General features: G+C 37.4%; 1 protein-coding gene across 4 annotated transcripts in view; it reads right to left on the reverse strand.

Annotated features, from left to right (window-relative positions):
• Nucleotides 1–471: 471 nt before the first annotated feature.
• LOC102236041 (fibroblast growth factor 12) overlaps nt 472–21,058 on the reverse strand; it is a 41,309-nt gene continuing 20,722 nt past the window's right edge. For all 4 annotated transcript variants that reach the window (XM_023336041.1, XM_023336040.1, XM_005795980.2 and 1 more), the window contains 4 exons: nt 16,929–17,039; nt 11,372–11,475; nt 3,356–3,554; nt 472–2,606 (listed from right to left, as the gene is read on the reverse strand). In XM_023336041.1, coding sequence (XP_023191809.1) covers nt 2,491–2,606; nt 3,356–3,554; nt 11,372–11,475; nt 16,929–17,039 — 530 coding nt within the window. In that variant the 3' untranslated portion in view covers nt 472–2,490. The remainder of the gene's footprint in view (nt 2,607–3,355; nt 3,555–11,371; nt 11,476–16,928; nt 17,040–21,058) is intronic.

Here is a 21,058-nt window from a genome sequence, read left to right on the forward strand (position 1 = left end):
TTCTAACCGCCTTACTCACTCCATTCTTTTACCAAATCGGCCCATTCTGCTGTCGGCTGACAATGTACATATCCAGTTTCATGCAGTACTTTAACTCCACACATATCTCATATACACAATATAAACGTCTGTAAAAAGATACTTATATGCTGGTCTTGCCTTTTGACTTCCAGTGTCACATTTATTATAATGTACGATTCACAGTAATGCAGTATTGCAGGAGGTGAAGTGGAAGTTGAACTAATCTACCATTAGCTCTTGTTGGTGTCAGATGTGGGCCTGGATTTCAAGTGGAAGACCCTCCAAGATCCATGATGATAATATGCCCACCACCGCTTGCTCTGTGCAGCTGAATGTGTGCTATTAACTTTACAAACCACCGACATGGCAGCCAACAGCTTCCTCGCAGATGTACAGTAGCATATATATATATATATATATATATATATATATATATATATATATATATATATATATATATATGCATATATATATAAACCCTCACTAAAATACTGAAACAAGTGTTGCATATAAGATGTTTATTTAGACATGTACTCCCCAAAGTCAAAATATATAGATATGTATTTTTAAATCTCATCTGAAACTTAAAGAAACGTTTACAGTCATGTGATGGTCATGCTTTGTATTTGTCTGTTTCTTCTTCCAGCGTTCCTAACATGACTACGTTCAGCTGTGCATCATCCACCTCCATGCCAAATCGCCCGGCTTTGTGCAATTAGAGCTGAACCTTAAGCGGCCATTGTTTTTTTTATTTTTTTTTAAGTCAGGCTCCATCACCGAAACAACTGCGAGACTTCCTGAGATAGATAAACTAAAAAAGGAGGCTAGGAATGAGCGTAGCAGCGTACACAGTATGAGGTGTACCAGTCAGATCACAGCCCTCTAAGTGTGTAGATGTATGAAAAATAAACTCTTTGTCATAATGCAACAAATGGCTCATTTCGTGTTCGGTTGCTCAATCAAACCTTCAGTTTTCACTGTGATTGAAAAGCAGTAACATAATTCTGTTAAAATATTTGCATGACAAATTGGCAATTTATTAAACAGTCAGGCACCCGTCCATCTGTATTAAAAGATCTCTAATGATTTCACAATAGACATAAAGGGAGTTCTGGAACTTAAAATTCTTGAAAGATAAGAAATTCACCACTAAGCCTGCTAAACAAAATGTTGCTTTTCTGTCACCCTAAGCAAACAAGATAAAATCTTCAGTCAGAGAAAACGTCTTGATTTGTCCAATAGCTCTTAAGCAGTATATGAAGTTATATTTTTGTGATTTGTTATAGCTAACAGCATCTCTTGATAACTGATAAGGTTTGTTACTGACCTTTCAACTTATGGATGGAGAGAAATCTAACCATTTCTCCATTTGTCCATTATGTAACACGATCATCTTTGTATGGTCGCTAGGGGTGCTGGGGCCTATTGCCAGCGGTCAATGGGCGAGAGGCGGGGTACACCCTGGACAATTAGCCAGTCCGTTGCAGGAGAAATCTACTTTGTTTAATGTTGTAAAGTTCGCACATGACTTTGCACAAACACTACCCGTCTTTCTTATCATGTTATAACTGTATAGTAAATCCCTATTCTTACATTTACCACCTTATGCAACTTTCTTTGTCAGTCACTTGTACAGACTAGTACACCAGCCACAGCAATGTGTTGTCAGTTTGCTATTACAGTCCTTTAAAAACATTCTAGATTGCCCTTTATGATATTGCTTGATGTCGTTCTGTCCTGCTACAGCAGGAAAACAGGGGAGTTCATTCCCCATGAGTCACATTGGTCTAACTTACAGTACACACCTGAGTAAATTACATCCCTCCATTTGTAACTTTCAGCCTTGACCTTTGACCTTGCATTCAAGATGCTCTAGTAAGAAAGAAAATACTCATGAATAACTGAAAAAGGTCAAGAGAACTGAACCACTATTACCCTCATAGTAACTGGGATCCCACTCAATAAAATAGTAGTGATGGTTATAATGATAATGGCTTGGGATATCGTTCACAACAACAACGCAATAAAGGATAAAAGTGCAACAATGTTTAGGAAAAAAGAATGAAAAATGAACATGTCTTAAAGCTTGTTTTTCACAACATAAAATAAAAATAACAGATATTTGAATATATGTAGAGACCACAAATCCTTTGTTTTCACAGCCTTTTTCTCAGTTTTGCATAAAATGTTGGTCAAGAATATATATATTTAAATATATATATATATATATATATATAGATATCTAAAACATTTTCACAGGCAAGAGTTCAGTTTTGTTTTTGTTGTCTTAGTTGTACAGTAATAGCTCCTTGCAGATGTCCCACGCCCTCTTTTGTTTAAAAAGAGTATGGAGGTCCAGATCTCTCAGGGGGAGCGGTGAGGTTTATTTTTTCAACTTGGCCCCTTCGCCCTGAGTCAGGATGAGGCCGACCCTCCCCTACCCCCGTCTGGAAGTCCCTGTAACTGATGCTATGTGGAGTCTTGATTGACAGCTTTCCCTCCATTCATGGTGGGAGTCCCTGAGCTCTTCCTGGAGCGGTGCTTGTCCTCTATCTCATGCAGCGACGGCTCCCGGTACATACAAACTGTGGCAGAAATGCAAACAAAAGGGAGGAAAGAAGAGGACAAAGATAGGAGGTGATCAAAAGGGGACGGCGGAGAGCAGATGGAAAAGATGGGCGTGCAGACATGGACAAGGTCAGGTGTGAGGTTGGGACAATTATACCAGGCTGAGAGGGAAAAGACAAGGGAATGAGGACACACTGTCAGCACTTTTTTTTTATCACACAGCTTGACAGGTTCTCTTGATAAGACTGATCTCCTGAGAAACACATGCAGCTGACACCACTTAGCCAAACTATGTCAAAACAGGTAACATGACCATTCTGTCTTAAAGTGATTCTTAAATTTGTTTTTATGTTTGTTTGTTTTCAGTAAAATGTTTACATGTAATATTAAGGCTACATTCTAAGATTTTTAAACTAGTAAAATTTGTTGCATTTTAAATAAGCAATGGAATAGGAGTTATAACATAATATAAACTCAGACACGTAAACATTTTTGAAACAGAAATAAGAAAAATATGATTATGCCTTATTCCTTGGTGTAACAACTCCCAGGCTCATATTGTGTTACTCTAGTATCCTGTTTGCAGTGTGAATGCAAATAGAGAAATTACCCATGAAGCTATTTTAATATTCAGGGAGAACCAATTCTCCTATAATCCCCCAAAAACCTTTAGAATAGTTCAGTCAAAAAGATGTCGTAGTTTAAGACTGAGCAAAAAAGGAGAACAAGCTAGATATTTAGAAGCTTGATTTAAACACTTCCATACCTTCAATAGGCCTGGGCACAAAGTGAGATGAGGGCTTAGTTTTCTTGACCCGATTGCCTTTCATGACTTGTCCCTCCTTTGTGAGGCCGAGGAACCATGCCCTGCCCGACTCTTGCTGCCGGTACACAGTGGACGAGTAGATCACATAGTAGTTTTCAAAAACTGACTCCTTAAACCTGCACTCTGGTGTGAACACCTCCTGCAGAATAAAAATGAATCACAAGCAAGGATGCAAAGATCAGCAATAGCACAGGAATGAAATAATTGTACATCAGCTCACTCAAAAATCTGTTTGAATCCACATCAGCATCAAGATTAAGTGCAAAAATAATTATCAGCATTTGAGATGGAATACACTTATTGAGAAATGTGTTGTTTATTTAGATCCTCTCTCACACACACATATACACACACACACCACAGAGATATATACAGAATTATGCTATTATTGGAGTGTTAGAAATGAGAAGATTTTTATCTTAAGATTTTTTTTTCTCAGCCACAAGTCAAGGGGATAGAGAAAAGGACAAAATAATGAGAGGCAACGGTGAAAATAGAAAGGACCTGATACTGGAGAAAGTGTCAGAGTGGAGCAGAACAACAGAGCAGAACACTAGATCACAATCATGACAGTGAAAGAGTGAAAGAAACAATAAATTTGACCCTCCAATCCATCAATGCTACAAGATACTGTAAACTGGGTCATTTATAAAAATTTAATTAGGGTAATGGTACCATTTCATTTAAAGTTTGCATCTAAAACTAATCCCAAACAAAATCTATATTAACTGGGCTAAGTGTTCTGATTAATGAATGCTGATGAAGTGGATCTTATGTTCTTCATCTTTAGTCTTCGTCCCTGCTCGTCCATCCCTATCAGTGCCTTCGGAACAAGCGAACGGGGCTGAATCATAAACTAACTCCAATCGGTTTTAAAGGAGGCGAAATGTGTTTGTCCATTATAGGGCGGCTGATGCACATCAGCTAGTTTAGAGGATGTTGGACCGTCTGAGTTTTGGCAGACTTTGTGCTCTGTGTGTGTGCGTGTCGGCGTGTGTGTGAGAATGTGTTTAGCCCTGAGCTGTATTTTATTTATTAATATATCCTTCAGGGCTGTGTGCCCTTTCACAGTTGTCTGTTTGACTGACAGCCCAATTCTGCTTCCTGCTGGAGGTGACTGTGCATCTGTGATCCAACTCAGGCTGGGGACAGATAAATCTGTTTACTGTCATATTATTGGGTCCAAATACAAGCCTGCACCTTTTATTCTCAAATTTAGACCAAGTTACCCTCAAAGAGATAAAAATTATTATCATTTTATATATATATATATATATATATATATATATATATATATATATATATATATATTTTTTTTTTTTTTTTTTTTTTTTTTTTAAGAATAAAAAAAACACAACCTAGGTTACAAATTCTAATCCTGTACCCTATTCTACTCAGAAAGCCCAATCAACACCGAAACCTCAGGTTAGCATTCTATAATATTATTCTGAACTAACATGACAAACTGGCTTGATACGGTAAGTGTGTTACTGCACATTAACTTTCATTTACGTACACTAGTTTCATGCTATGTTGTGTACAGTTCCTTACTCGGTGCTCAGATTGGATTTTTGATGCAATAAACCAACACAGAGCAGAAAACGATTATTAAGTGAGAAGGAAGTAATAAATGGTTTTCACATTTTGTCAATACAAATCTTAAAACCGTTGCATTCATTTATGTTTACCCTCCTGCATTATGTTTTTGTGCAACATTGGCTCCAATTAGAGCTGCAGGTTTTTTTTGTCTGTGTGTCTGCCAGCTTTTTTGTATTTGCCCATTTTTCTAGTTCAGTCAGATTGGAAGACAGCGTTTGTGAACGCACCGTCCCCCAACAAATTCTTAATTGGATTTGAGCCAGAAGACAAACGTCTATCCTATTCTAAAGTATTCTGCAACCCACATCAGGTTTACTAATACAGTATTGACCTTTATGCATATAACTCCATCGAGCTTACCATCTTCAAGTTTCTCTTCTCAAGCAGTAGGATTTGTGGAATACATAAAAGTTGCTTAATGGACAGACATCCCTACCTGAACTATAGATATCTACACCTATGCTTTAAATGTTAACTTATTTTATTCAAGGCAGTGTTTGGAACATGAACATGATGTGAAAATGTTCAAGGGGTATAAACACTTTTTCAAGGCACTGCGCTGAGAAGTGCAGTGCAAAAATGATAACCAAAGAGTTATTTGCAAATTGGCTCGCCTGGACCAAATAGTTCAAACAGCAGCAGAAGTATAAGGTTACAGCTGAAACTGCCACATAGGTGATAAATGAATCCTGCCAGAGACACGTAATTAGAAAACAAAGGTTGTATTTTTTTTTATGAAATCTCAATTTCTGCTCAGTCACACTGTTGTAAGTTCAAAATAAACCTCAGTCAGCAGATTATATCTACAAGTCTTATTTTTCAATGCGCAATGTTTTTAAAGATGAGCCAGTGTGGTCTCGTTGGCGAAAAACAGCAAAGGTGAAGATCTCAATCACATGGTTGCAAGTGTCTAAATGTCTCACTGGTCAGCAGGAGGGAGGACAAGCTCTGCAAAGACCTGGCGGTTCAGTTAATCTGGACCTGCTGCGAAATGTCGGCTGTCAACCAGCAGACATTTCGCACACCAGTGGAGCTTCAGAGGTCACATTGCGCCTGTCTGACCACACGAGTTGGAGCGTGAACATATGTGTTGAGGCTGGTAGAGGTTTGGCAGTGATGCATTACATGGCAGCAAGCTGTTGTTTCTTCTTCAGCACACACACTCATGATTAATACTACTGTAACCTTCATGATCAATCATTTGGCTTCGCAGGCAAGCTTCAGAATCACCAATAAAATGTATCCACAAGGACAACGATGATGACTGCTCATTACAGAGATAGATAGACCTATTTACTCATGGACTTAGATTGGGAATAACTAAATCAAAATATGAAGTAAAGACTCATGGCTAGATTGACAAGAAAAAGCAGAGAAGTTGAAATCATTACATGTATTTTTAATAATATATACTGTACATGCATTCTTGTTTGATCCTTTTGAGCTTGTTTTGAAATATTTGTAATCTCATGTTTAACTGTGGAGCTTTGTAACACCAACTAGTCTTACTAGCACAAACCACTAGCTATGTTTCTAACACAAATATTTACTGATTACAGAAAAGCTTACGGTTTCATATAAACCTACAATACATGTATCGTGTGAAGTATTTAACATCTAAAATGTAACAACAAATCAAAGGTGTTTTTTCTCTCAATTATGAATTTGGATGGTGGACTTATTTATTTTTCATACTGTAGACATTTTTATTGTCTTGTGACACAAGGCCGTTACACCTTGTGTCACAGGAGGGTGTCATGGTAACATTAATAAGAATAAAATCAAGATACCCTCATTATCTGAGTCTGGGTCATTGGAAATACTCTACTGACTACATACAGAATCCAGATTTGCTACTTGCTCCTTCTACTGAGTGAAGCAGCTTTCTGATTTGATATGAAGGAAATAAGCTCCAAAAGTATCTTCAGATAAAGGTTTAGAAGAGAAGGTGACTACCTCCATTTTAATATGGCACTAAATCCTTGTTATCTTTGAGGGATATAGCCCCTCTGACAATCCCAGACCTCACATTGAACTCCTGGGAATTTTATTATTTTCCTTGGCAAGATTCAGTTCAGTTTTGTGAAGACATCACTTAAACTTTATACACTAGAAACGTTATAGTTCACTTAAATCCTTCACCAACACCTTTCATTTCCATACTTAAATCTTTTGTCAATTGTGTTGTAAGTTTAAAAGTGTTTCCTTGAAAAAGAAAGAGACAAACTACGGCTACAAACCAGTCACAAAAACATAATGTAAACGGAAGGCTAGAGCGAGGGTGAGAAATACACACTAAACCAGGCATTTGGGTTCAATGACTCGATTCGGTATAGGGGACAAAAGATTGCGACTTCTGTAGCTTTCCCAATTATATTTGTTTTGAAGACAAAACTATTAAGCAGTACAGGATATAAATCACAGCTGCAGTCAAAACAACAGGCACAAACATCCGCCAGACATTTTTCTCCTACAAACAGAAGAAGGAAAAAGTGACAAGCCACGGAAAAATACAGATTACCATTCGTCACTCATGCCACATTCCCTTAATTTCCTCACTTAGTTCTGACATTATCAATTTTACTATGATTTTTTATTGAAATGTATTAGTTTATGTCAAGAAGATAGATAGATAGATAGATAGATAGATAGATAGATAGATAGATAGATAGATAGATAGATAGATAGATAGATAGATAGATAGATAGATAGATAGATAGATAGATAGATAGATAGATAGATAGATAGATAGATAGATAGATAGATAGATAGATAGATAGATAGATAGATAGATAGATAGATAGATAGATAGATAGATAGATAGATAGATAGATAGATAGATAGCAGAGGGAAATTGAGATGGAACAGTGGTTACTGCTGTGCAGTAAAGTAGGTCATATTGTGTGTTATAAATAATGGAAGCAAACTCTTTATTGTAGATGCTCAGCCCCCACGCACTTCATTGCTAAACACTCCACATAAGCATTCTCACCCAACGCAATGAGCAACAGCCCCGACATCGAGCTTTAAACTCCAAATACAGAGAAGCAAGCCACCCACTAGTTTTACTGTGTGCAACCCATTTAACTGATCAACACCAATCGCCAACTGAACTTGAAGAATCAACCACATACAAAACACTTAAAAGGACTACAACGTTGCTTGCAGTTGCAACTTAACAGCAAGCATGGACGCAATATGGGCTTTTAACATTCTCTCAATAGGAACAAACTGCAAAGAAGCAGAGAAAGCTAAATTAAAAGACAGGAGTGTGGGGAAGGGAAGGTTTCTCTTTATAATTATTTCCCTGAGGGCAAGAGAGAGTGAGGACAGCTACACATCATGGGTTTACAATAAGATAATGTGACAGTATCTATCTATCTATCTATCTATCTATCTATCTATCTATCTATCTATCTATCTATCTATCTATCTATAGATATGTAGATACAGTATATAGATATAAATATAAAACAGTGAGAAAGAAACTTTTCAAGTTTAGAAAGACAAAACAGAGGTCTTGTAATCTTAAAGAAGAGAAAGTTAACCAGAAAGTTTAAATAAGAACATATCAATATTAGGGAAAAACAGTCAAGACAGGAGCAAACATTATAGGTGGGAAATTATGATAGGTAAATTAAAGTGAATGGTGCTCATAATGTGTGAACATGGAGCGGAAAAGCTCCTCTTTACTGTGGTTTATAAGCCTTTCGGTAGTCGTTCCAAGTAACACGTTGAAATATTTCATCATTAAATAACTTAGAAACAGACAGCTTTTCACTCTAGCCTTGCATTTTAATTTAGCTTGTTTATGAGTATCCTGCGCCAGTATATGTTTTAAAAGCCCCTAAATGATCCAACCTAACTCCCACATATGCATATTCAAGCATATTTTCCCCTGCTTTGCATTTTTCAGCACTGCTCTGCATGTGCTTGGCCAGAAAGTGGATCACATGGAACTGTTACTGCAGAAATGCCCTTCCTTTTCAAAGGTCAGAAGTGTGCTCCTCTGCATAAAATATTATCAATCAGAATGTTTTTCTGAAAGCTGCTGTTTGACAATATGGTCCTTATCTGCTTCTAATTAATAATAACCTCATGACTCTGATGTGAATAATGATTTTATAAAGAAATGAACTGTTGGGGGTCATACAGCATCTCTTAGAATCAATTTGAGAAATGAAAAATCTCTCCATCTAGTTGTGATTAAACTTTCATTAGGTTATATGGGTGGGTGTTGGGGTTTTATTGTAGACACTATATTGAGGCTGTGAATTGTGGGGTTTTTTTATGAGCTTGTAGGTGTAAATGAGCTCGTCCACCTGGGTGAGTCTTTACGGCACTGGCTAAACGACCTTCTTTGTGCTTGCAACTGGCTCATACACCTGTCATGTTGTGCTGGAGTTGTGAAAGTCAAGAAATTTTGCTGTGAATAAATTACTGTACATTTATGAGACTTTGCGGTTTGAAAGATTTAAACAAAACGTGCTCTACTTCTTTCCCTTACTTTTGACTTTGAGTCTCAATAAAGCTTTTCTTGGTCAATAAATTCAGGGAGGCAACAAGATGGAAAAGAGATTTACTGTGTCCTTCAACTATTTATGAGTGGAAAAGGTTTGATGGACAGTTTGTGAATTTCGACTTTCATTCTTCATGGCTGAAAGGCATTCAGAAAACCATGACCAAGCTCCTCGGCTGAGGTCTTCAAGCAAGGCAGCCCTTTGGTCTTCTTTGCTATTGAGAAATACTTCCTTTATTTGGATAAAAAAAAAACAACACATTACAGGTTTCATTTATGTGAGCTCTGATTTTTTTCTATCCTTATAACTCTCTGCTTGCGCAGTTTATTTCTCCTCTTTCTCTACGACCAGGTCTACTCCAACTTGTTCTAATGCTACCCACACTGTTCCATATGGGCTTTATATATATTAAGCTACAATTTCAAATTTCACCTAATAATATAATACCTAACTTGGCATAGCCAATAAGAAAGATGCCAGAGAAAGCAAAGCATGTATGCTCCTCCCAGTGCTTTAAACTTGACTATCGTGCATTCCTCGCTTTAAACTTAGCGATGCAAGCTGAGGCCTCATGCCAAAACCATTAAAACTACCAGAATAAATGAAGTTGGGATTTTTTTTGCACACAGATTCTGTCATTACTGTGTTACTGTGAAGCCGAGACAAGAACAAGACTAAAGCTGCTGCTTAATGAATTCTGACATGTCTAACTTCTTTCGAAGGATGTGAAGTAGCAGAAATAATAGTACATATATTTTGCTTTAAGTTACATAAATGATGATTTTTGTCAGCTAAAAAGATTAAACAGAAATGTTTTTATTTTGTGTAGCCTAAATTTCACAATGCAATCTTGTGGACTACTGCATTTTTCAGTGACAATTTGGCTCTAGTTCCTTTCTGATGATGAGAGCAATGCATTCTGCCAACAAGTGCAGCTGTTCCAGGAAAATTGCCATAATAAAACAAAGTTTATGTAAGCAAAAAGAAAGATAAAAATTAAACAGAATGTGGTGAACGATTTTATGACTTCTATATATTATTCAGGGAACATAATTTAAAGAATAATGAGTTTTTGGAGCTGTGAACTTGGTGGTGAACTATGGATTTCATATGAACATTAATTAAATAATCTTAACCTGACGGGACTGAATTTAGACCAGTTAGCCACAAATGAGATGGAAAGGAGGACATTTGGCACCCCAGATAGTGTAAAGCTGCTAAAATGAAATAATAATTTTAATAATATTAAAAATATAATTAAGTTGTATGTACAGATGTAAAAGCACCAGTGATTTTTATGTCTTGGGATCTTTCTACTAATAAAATAAATCTATTCAAATTGGATTCCTCTGTCCTCTCACTGTAATATTTTTTTACTGTAGTAAAATATGAATTTTACACATAATTTCCAGGGGGCATCAATAAATATGGACGACGCCGTGTTTAATAATGATTGTGCAGTGTCAGAGGAATTTTGAATAGAAATGAAAGTTGAGCAATTCAATAAAGTTTGTGTTTATAGCTGCCAGTTTAGCAGCCAGTACAAGAGAAGAGAATCCTGTATAGAAAAGAAGCACAAAACGCAGCAGTAAATTAATGCAAAACATTTGCTGTACTTCTTCAAAGACAGTGGGGGAGTAGGTGTTGCAGAGTAACACAAAACCACATCTGAAAGGAGCCACTGAACTGAGCAGAGATAAAAGGCTTTGAATAAGCTCAGTATTTACAGTAATGGAATATTAAAACAGACAACGACCAGAAAACATGTGTAAGTGAATAATTACGTGTGACAGAGACAGAGAAATTTGCACAATCCAACAACCCAACTGGAGCTTACCGAGCTGTAGAGCATGCCCTCGCCATTCATGGCGATGTAAAAGCCGCTCTTCACCCCTTGGATGGCCACCACTCTCAGACCCACGGGAATAAGATTAAACAGGGCTGCAGAGCGGAGCAGATTGAAGCAGGGAGGCACAAAGAGGCAGAGACAAAGGAGACACATCAAATACAAAAGGATATAACAGAACAATTGAGTTTGAACTTAACTCTTGACTGTACAAGCCTTGATCTGTGTTTTTTGGCAATCCGTCAGCAGTGGAGAGAACAGGACACAGATAATAGGAACACCATTACACTTTGCGGTGAAGTGTTGGTGGTAAATCAGAAATCTGAAGGTATATGGTGACAGCAATGAATAGAAGGACATATACCGCACTACTGCATCTCCATCGCATTATATCTGGCTGGCTCATTTAAACACTAGAGAGAGGTTTGGATTTTAAGAGCAGTAGCCATCTCATACATGAGGTGGAACAATGTGTAAAGTAAATTATTTTCATATGAAAATTCTGTCCATATGCATCTGCATATTAAGCATTGGGTATAAATGAGCCTTCACTGGAACTGCGTCTTAACTGATTGTGTCAGTTGAGACAGATATTGAGATTTACAGCAGTGACTCAACAAAGGAAGACCAATTGCTGTCTGGTTATACAATGCATTTGCTCACAAATTAAAGGTTTAGTTTTCTTGTATTTCTCGGTGTGTGAGATAATGCCCCTGCAATGATGGACTACTTCATTTTAACCATTTTTACACAACTTTACAACATGTTTCACCAACTTTGGCAGCATCTGTTTTAACTAATTAATTTTTCTTTCATCACTGTATAGGTTGGGTTTCTATTAGGTTATTCTGACTGAGGAGCGTCACTCTGTTTCTACTTCGCACATAGTAAAAATATAGGTAGTCTATAGGAGCAGGACGATGATTGTCATTCTTTGCCTCTGTTTGTTCTCCTGACTGAGCTATGACTTTGACAGACATTGGCCTGGTGAAGGTGTGAGGCACTCTTTACCTACAGGGAACTCCATGCATAGCTGAAATGATTGCTCTGCAAGTGCCGATGGGGACTATCAGGTAAAACTGGCAGGGAAAAGCAGAGACGTGCCAACACAGGTCAGTCCTCTGAGCTGATTCAATTTCACTCAATAAATATCGACATGCTGCTTTTGCCTGCCAATGGTTTAAACCTGCCCTCGGGCCACTGCAGATCGGCCATTCATAAAAGCCTATAAATGAGTGGAGTTCAACTTTCAATTCACTTTGTCGGGCTCAAGATTTTTCCTATTTCCTCTCCTTGTAATTTCCGTAACCATTAGTTCTTCTCACAACTGACAGAGCCTGTAAAAGGTGCCATTCACAACTTATCCTGGCTTGAAAACACATAAAATATAGCATGCTGCAGAACTATTGTACTTTAGTTCTGGTCCATTGTTCTTGCACTAATTTGTCATCTAAAAACATTTATTGAATTGACAGGAGTCGGCAGTCGGCTATTGTTTAAACGTCCGGCTTTTCTATTTTCAGCCACTGATTGATTTCATTATTACAGCAGCACTGACTCCTGTAAAGAGTATCTGATGACTATCCTGAAGGTGATTCTTCTTCTTTAATACCCCCTCAGACAAAAGAGAGAGGTCTGAATGGCACGGGGAGCATTTAAGAGATTTCTCGGAATATTCTTTTATTAAAAAAAACAGGAGATAAAGCAGGTTGAAAAGCATCAGTAAAGTAAAAATCCTTGAAAACGGCAAATCTTCCCGCAGAACGGTAATCTTCTTGAAGTAAATCCTGCAGTTGGGCTGAAGAAATTTTATTTAATGTGAAGACTGCCAGCATAGCAGGAATCACTCATGAAAGGTTTAAAAGGACATCCGTCCAAATGTGAAACATGAAAAGCATTTGCTCACACCCAAAAATAAACTCCAAATCCAGATGTAGCTGCTAAATTGTTTATATTGTAGTAGTCCTGTTGCACCTGTGATTATTATATTCTATTTAATTTGACCGAGGAAAACATTTTGGATTGTGATCAATATAACAAAATTGGTTATTTTATTAAACTACACAGGGAAATGTAAGGGTCAATATAACAATGTAAATTTAACACAATATAAATACCTATTCTACGTAAAAAGCTTTTATCAATTTTAATCTGCACAAAAGCCCGAGTTCTCATTAATATCCCAACCATTAATTTCAACATCAGTTTCCCCAAAGAGAACTGTCGGAGACCAGTCCAGGACACTAATAGGTGCTGAGCTAAATTTCCAGTAGGGAGCCTGATTTTCAGCTAACAGGGGATGAAATCTTCTATTCGGTTTACAAGTAACCTTGGTGACGCCTCGAAACTTTGAGATATTAACCAAACTTAGATGTATATATAAGCAGAAGAATATATAAGAATATACTGTATAAGACGTATGTAAGCAGAAGAAATGGTGAAATTAGCCTGGACGTATGATGATTCTCATAATTTTTAAATTATGATGGTTTTTGTTATTATGTATGCAATTGATGCACTTATGAAACTGTGATGTATGAATTTAGTTGTGGTTACAGTGTTAATAATTCACAAAGTTTCCAATGCGTAGGGCTTTCTTGGCATCAATACTGACCAAGGTTAAATTATTGGTCAAGGAGTAACAGTAGGGAAATAACTTAAGGTTATACAACACATTATTTAGGGTTTTGATTTACAGCTGAACTGAGATTTGATGTTAAAAGGCTCCTGGGTGTGTTATCTTAAGAAAAAGTTTATGGCCATCAGTGCTACATGAGAGTTAAAGACTAAGACTGCAGTTATCTCATTATCAGTATCAGTATCTTTCTAGAGTCTCAGAGTGTGCAGTTAATTACTGAGCCTGATCAACTGATTAATCACTGTTCAAATTTAAACAGGGCAGTTCGTTTAATTAATCATGTTTCATTTCAGTCATTTTGGTGTACACTTTGCATGTTAGTCAGACTTCCACTAAAGCATGTAAATTTACTTTACTTATTCCAGAGTTCAAAACAAAGCAAAACACTATCAAATGAGTCACTTTTCATCATGTTTGTGCTGAGCTTCTGCCTCACAGAGCAGCCACCATGCTAGCCGCAGCAGCAATTAGCAAACACCTGGTGGAACTGCAGAGCTTTTCATACAAACTATTTCTCAGTACAACCTTCCTAAGAACATTGCTAAAAGCTTAAGGAAAAGCATTGTTGATAACGTGCTGAAGGCGGAGTGTCCAAAAGAGTAGGAGCTCGTAAAAGAGACAGAGGCCCAATTTCAAAGTGTCAAATTGTGTAGTCATATTTGTTTTAAGCTACATATATATACACCATTTTTATAACAACAGAAGGAAACAGTTACTTGATTGTGCAATAAAATGGCACTATGTGCATGTAAAGTACATAATATCGCCCCTTTAACCTAACACTACTTTAACTGCTCCATTACTTAATCTTCACTTGCAATGGATTTGATTGAGGGGTATCAGAGTAAACATGAATATTGTACCAATTATTTTCCACTACACATCTATGGGTAACTTCGTGTGGCTCCATCATATAAAAGCCCAATAAAAACCCATTAAAAACACATAGTTTGTGACTTTAATACAAAAAAACTTCCAAGAGGTATGAGTACATTTTGAAGGCTCTCTAGTCAATACATTACAAATACTTTTTGTTGGGCAAACTGGTGTAATGGCTAACAGTTTAACATCATTCTGGTGGCTAAAAAAACAAATGCACAAAAAATAGGTTATGTATAATTGGGTATCAGCTTTAGAATACAAAACTGCATTGAAAATAGTATCAATTTAAATGTACATGTCTATGTGACATGTACACTTGGAAAAAAAAAAAACAAAAAAAAAACTATCCTCCATGCACCACCAGTCGCACTCATAGTGTAAGTGAGTGAAATTGGTTGGGGGTTTATTTGTCACAACAAACGGTTTTGTGCTATTCTCAGCACAACCATCCGTTGCGGGAATACAGCAAATAATCAAAAAGTAAATTGGGTTCAGTCTGAGCTCATGTTGTGCAAAGCATGCGGACAGCACGTGCTGCCTGGAAATAAATTACCGTATTCCATCTGCCAGTGCTGAGGATGCGGCAGGTCAGAAGGTGATGTGGTTCAAGGGTAGGTGTAATCTATTATTCTAATAATCCACCCCGGCAATCAATGTTACACTGCAAAGAGCTGCATATTAAATATCCCTGCTCCATTTTCAGTATTTTTCGGTTGTGCTTTGGATTTCTCTTGCACAACCTATGACTCTCTGCTGCTCCTTCCGTGTCTTCCTTCGGACTGTGTACAAGCTCGAGGCATCTCAAATGGAGAATTATTCATTGGGCACAAATGGAGGTGGTATTTTTAGTTTGCTATGGCTGAATTATTCACCGCATTCCTCCAGCCAGGGGGCCAGTGGGACTGCTTAACTAGAGGATCGCCACGAGGTGGGGAAACCCTAAAAAATACAATAAAATCCTGCACTCCAGAACACAATACCTAAAATACCAATAAAAAAGTGCTTCACTTGCACAGACAAAATGCAATATGTCAATTTTCCTCCCTTCTTATGCTGTAATCTACTTTGTCCTGAAGACCTTCATTTGTTGTAAATAGCTTTAACTCAACCAGCATCCTCATTGTAAAATATAAGGTGACATTTGGCGGGGAAAGGTTGTTTTTTTTTTCCACTACATGACTGCTGCTATCCCACAGCTCTGGCTCCAGCTTCTTTCAAGATTGGCAGGATGTTTTAGAGAAGAAAGGTCATGATTAGTTTCCTGACTGGCTTCCGTCCAGAGTGGTAGTGTCATCATTATTGCTCTGATGACCGTTCTGTAACATCCCTGTAGCATCAGGGAATAAACATATTCCCTGATGCTACAGGGGAAAGTCTTTTCAAAGAAGCAACCAGCAGTTTGAGGTAGAAGCGTAGATGATTTCTTCTTTCTCTGTTAATTTATTTATTGCTCTGAAAAGGCATTTTCTTACATGGATCATTATGGAAATGCTTTTGCAAGACTTGGATAGAAATTCAAGGGAAAAGGAAAATGGTTTCCAAATTCTCATTTGACCATCTTAAATTATTTTCTTAAGCAACAACAGAATGTGATACTAACGCAGAACAATATTAATGTAAAATCAGAAGAAATATTTGGATTCATCTGAATGAGAATTTTGAAAAATCTCTACTTTCACGCTGTGGAAAGCATAACGTTGTCAAGAGAAAGTGAGAGTTCTTAAACCATTGAATAACCATTTGACACATTTTCTTTCCCTGTGATTGCATAACCAGATGCAGGAATGAGGGCATGCTGCGCTGTGAAGATGACTGAACAATTCCCTTCAAAACTGTCAATTTCAGAGGAGAAAATTCATTTTAGGAAGGCCCTAAACTAATTTTGGAGCACGTTAAGCTGCCTCCCATGTACCAGTTGCATAAGAGTGATGGTTAAGTGTATATAATGTGGCAAAATGTTATATAACCAGCTGACTCACGAACCGGTAAAACATTTGGAAGCAGCAGCCTCTGTAATGCTCCACTCACTGTTGTCGCTGTTCTCGTCCTTGCTGCCGTCGATGGTCCCATCCGGCTGCATCTGCAGGTAGAAGCCCTGCTGGCTGAACAGTCGCGTCACGATGCCTTTCAGCTGTGGCTCTGAAATGCACAAATTCACGCACGCACACGGGCAACACACACCGCACGCATACACAACCGCCAGAGGCAGAGCCACGGCAGCATCCCCAACAAGAACATGTCAGAACAAGAGTCGCATGATAATGGAAAACATATTACTTACAGCACTTTCACACACAAATGATAATTCTGAGCTAATTGAAATGCCAAAATCACCACAAACAAATCACAGAGGGAAATAACAGTATCATTATCTACAACGGAGTGCACAAGCTGTGGAAGACGGAGTGTTCAGATAATAGTGATTAAATCACATTTAATTTATTAACAGTTTTTTTTATTATCTCTAGACAGCACAAGCACTATCACTAGGATCCCTGGTGAAGATGTAGCCTTAAAATATGTTGTTTATGAGACTTGCTGATCCCAAGATGTCGAGCTCAAACAGCAAGATGTGCTTAGACATCCTGACCACAACACTCAATGAGCATGGCCACTAAAAAAACCTGCAGATTTGGACAGCCTTGTATATTATGGATTAAAATGTTTAAATGTCACTCTGGGTAACTATTTCCATTTTTTATTTAAAGCATAAAGTACAAATATTATTGAGTTGTGTTGATTTCATTTTATTTCCCACATTAAATAAATGTGCCTAAGTTAAAGGTTAGGTTTTACTTTCTTTCAGTGTGGAATTATATAAAAGAGGCATTTCATTATTTCAAGGCTTTTCTGCACCAGGAGTTGAAGTATTTTATTGTTTAACCTATGAAAACAAATGCATTTTCTTCTGTGAATATATCTTATAAAAATCATATTCAGTTTTGTAAAAAGACAGAGAAAGACAGGCAATCACTCCAGAATCAATCTCACCTTGACTGAATAAATTACTTAACCTCACAATCCAACCTCCACAGCTTTCACAATTGAAAAATAACTAACAGCACTAAACATTTCAGCACATACATTTCAGTCTTACCAGCTGTTGAAAGGTTTATGTCATCTGCCGCATCACTTTATGAAAATATAAATGGTTGCACAACTGGTACACTTTAACAGTAGGAGAAAATCAATGAAAATGAACTTATTTTTTTTGTAATTTATTGCAGCTAATGCAGGAAAATGGATATTTTAGACCACTTGGAGGTGTTTTCAAAATTAAATCTTGAGTAACTGTGGTTACGGAGTGAATGTCACTGATATCTAAACTTAATCCTCTAATTTTATAGGTAGATTGTTTGAAGTGAATGGACACACTGGTATTTCTTGATGTTATAAAAGCTGTTGCAGCATCTTTTTTAACATTGCAATAACCCCAAAACGACCTCTATCTTTGAGATGTAGGACTTCTGGCAAGTTGTCAGATTGCTACTCAGAGTTCTTTACACTCTTGAAGTGAGCAGGTGGAAACAAAAATTAGCTCAGGGCAACAAAAGCGTCAAGGCCCCTAGCAATGCCAGAAAAGAAACTATACAGTACAGGTGTAGAAAACGATGTTTATCCCAGAGATTCCAAGCTTGCAGTCTGTCCCCTGTTAGAAAAGCTTTTGATTTTTGTGTAAAGGTAAAACACAACCATTGTTATAAAGCAGAGATTTTAGCTCCTCACAGGGCAGTGGTGGAAAACTGTGTAGGTATTGTTGTTGTTTGTTAAAACTAATTGTCTGGAGAGTTTTTGACTTGGTTTTAAATAACAATATCCTTAAAAAATGGACAGTGATTATATACTTTGCTAATGGACATTATTAACTTTCATGAACATTATTAGCACTTTCAACTGTCTTTAGCATCATATCTTTGTGGTTAGTAAGGACCACCATCAAACTGCTCTTCCACAAAATGGTTTTCACTGGCAGGGAAGATTGGGCAACATTTTTTATGAGCACAACATAGACATTGAACTCTGCTGCTCTACCAACCAGTGAATTTTTCTTTTTGATATTTTAAATTGAAATGTCAGTTTTTTAAAAAAAATAAGCTAACGTTTAGACATTACCCACATTTGGTTTTGTCCTCCTTTTGCATCAGTTACTGCACCTGTATCGAATGGACGTGATCTGCCTGTGGTTCTGCTGAGGGGTAATAGAAGCCCAGGTTGCTTCATTAGCAGCCATATTGTTGAAAAATAACTGGGTTAGTGTCTCTCAATCTTGACAATACCCATAGATACTTTCCAAGGTTCAGGCAAGGGTGACTTTGCAGGCAAGTAAAGCACAGCAGCAGTATTGTCACTGAACCAAACATATTCCTGCTGGAAAATGAAATCAGTGTCTCCATGAAACATTTCCATAAAGCAAGCATGCAGTGCTCTAAAATTTTCTGAGAGATGGCTGTGTCTGCTGTGGACTTCAAAAATGTTGGTGACATGGCACCTCAAATCATCACTGACTGGAAACCTCACTGGACTTCAAGCAACATGGATTCTGATTAATTAAGTATTTTTTAATGAATAATATTGAACATCTTCTCACATCGATGTATTTTTTTTTTTTTTTGCAGTATCCAGACAAAAACTGTTTTGATTTGACTGCTAAAACAACATTTAAGCATACAACTGTTATCTTGCAAGTTATACATATATATTTCCCACTAGAGTTTAGTGGGCCAAAAGTCATGGTGGGCCATGCCTTGCGTTTGACATGTTATTTAGAGACTCAACCTTTGCTTTTTGAGTTAATTATGTGATTAGGGTATGACACTATAAATTCCCAATACTTAAATTTTCACAATATTTTAATTTTGGCATATTTCATTGTCTGTAAGCCATTATCATCCAGATACATGGTATAAATGCTTGAAATGTTTTAGTCCCTGTGTAATAAATGTATGTAATATATATGCTTAACTTTCTAAAATGAGTGATCAAAAAAAATTACTTTATCTTATTGAATATTAAAACGTTTTTTGATGTACCTGAAAAAGTGACGTTAGGATTGGACCAAGGAGTGCTTTAATCAAAATCTTTTTATTTTTTTATTTCTGACTGGTCTATTACTGGTTAGAGGTGACTGAGCTAAAAATCACCAGACTTCAGTTACCGGTGCATCACTGTGTAGAGTTATATTTATTTAAGGGTTGCTGAAAAGTGTGACGAGGAATCATACTTTACGTTCACATGCATCTGACGCAATGTCACAAAGTCCCTCAATGTTTGCAGTATGTGTGTATTTGCTCTAGATAGAAAATGAAGAATATAGTACGAATTACCCAGACTGTCCTCCAAGGTCACAAGAGTTGGAGGACATGCAATTAATTTCAGTCTGGTCAGACACAAAGCATCCTAAATGATTTAGCAAAAAGGAAACATTCAGAGACTTGCTTTCTTGAGAAAGAAAGATGGTTTTAGCCCTATCCTAATTCAACAGCAATAACAGATGGGATCTGCTCCAAAGCTGATTGCTCCAATAATTACAAGTGTGTGAGATTTATTCACATTGTAAAAAAAGAGGCACAAGTGAATGGAAAGGGGGAGCAAGCCGAAAGAGTTAGCCAAGTAGTGACCCAGAGCGAGAGTGAGTTCACGTCTGCTCAACTGTACATCATCCCTGACCATCAATTCCCAACTCACCTACCCCTGGGTTAGTGCCATCAATTCCTAGGACAGGCCCTTCATCATCCATCACGGGCAGGTTGAGGAGAATGAGGGTGTGTGTGTTTATGCGTGTGTGAAAGCACATGGGAGTGTGCACATCAGTAAATCACGTGTGATAACTACGCTTCCATAAATTACGGCAACAGTGCAGCCCAGAGCAATGGCTGACGGCTCATCAGTTCCAGTCATTTAGCAGAGAGCGAGTGTACTGTACACATGTGTATTGGTGTGTGTGAAGGTGTAAACAGATTCCTGAAGCTTGCGATTGTGCATGAAAAATGACTTTCAATGACAACAAAAATTTGAGATCATTGTATGAGCGTAGGGACCATTAGAACGACAATAGATTTACTTCATATCAATACAGAAAGACAAAAACATTCAGGTACACTGACAAATGGCATCATGATCATGGGATGGTGAATGATCACCTGCTCTGACATTGTATT

This window comes from Xiphophorus maculatus, chromosome 6 (assembly GCF_002775205.1).
Source record: "Xiphophorus maculatus strain JP 163 A chromosome 6, X_maculatus-5.0-male, whole genome shotgun sequence".
Classification (NCBI taxonomy): domain Eukaryota; kingdom Metazoa; phylum Chordata; class Actinopteri; order Cyprinodontiformes; family Poeciliidae; genus Xiphophorus; species Xiphophorus maculatus.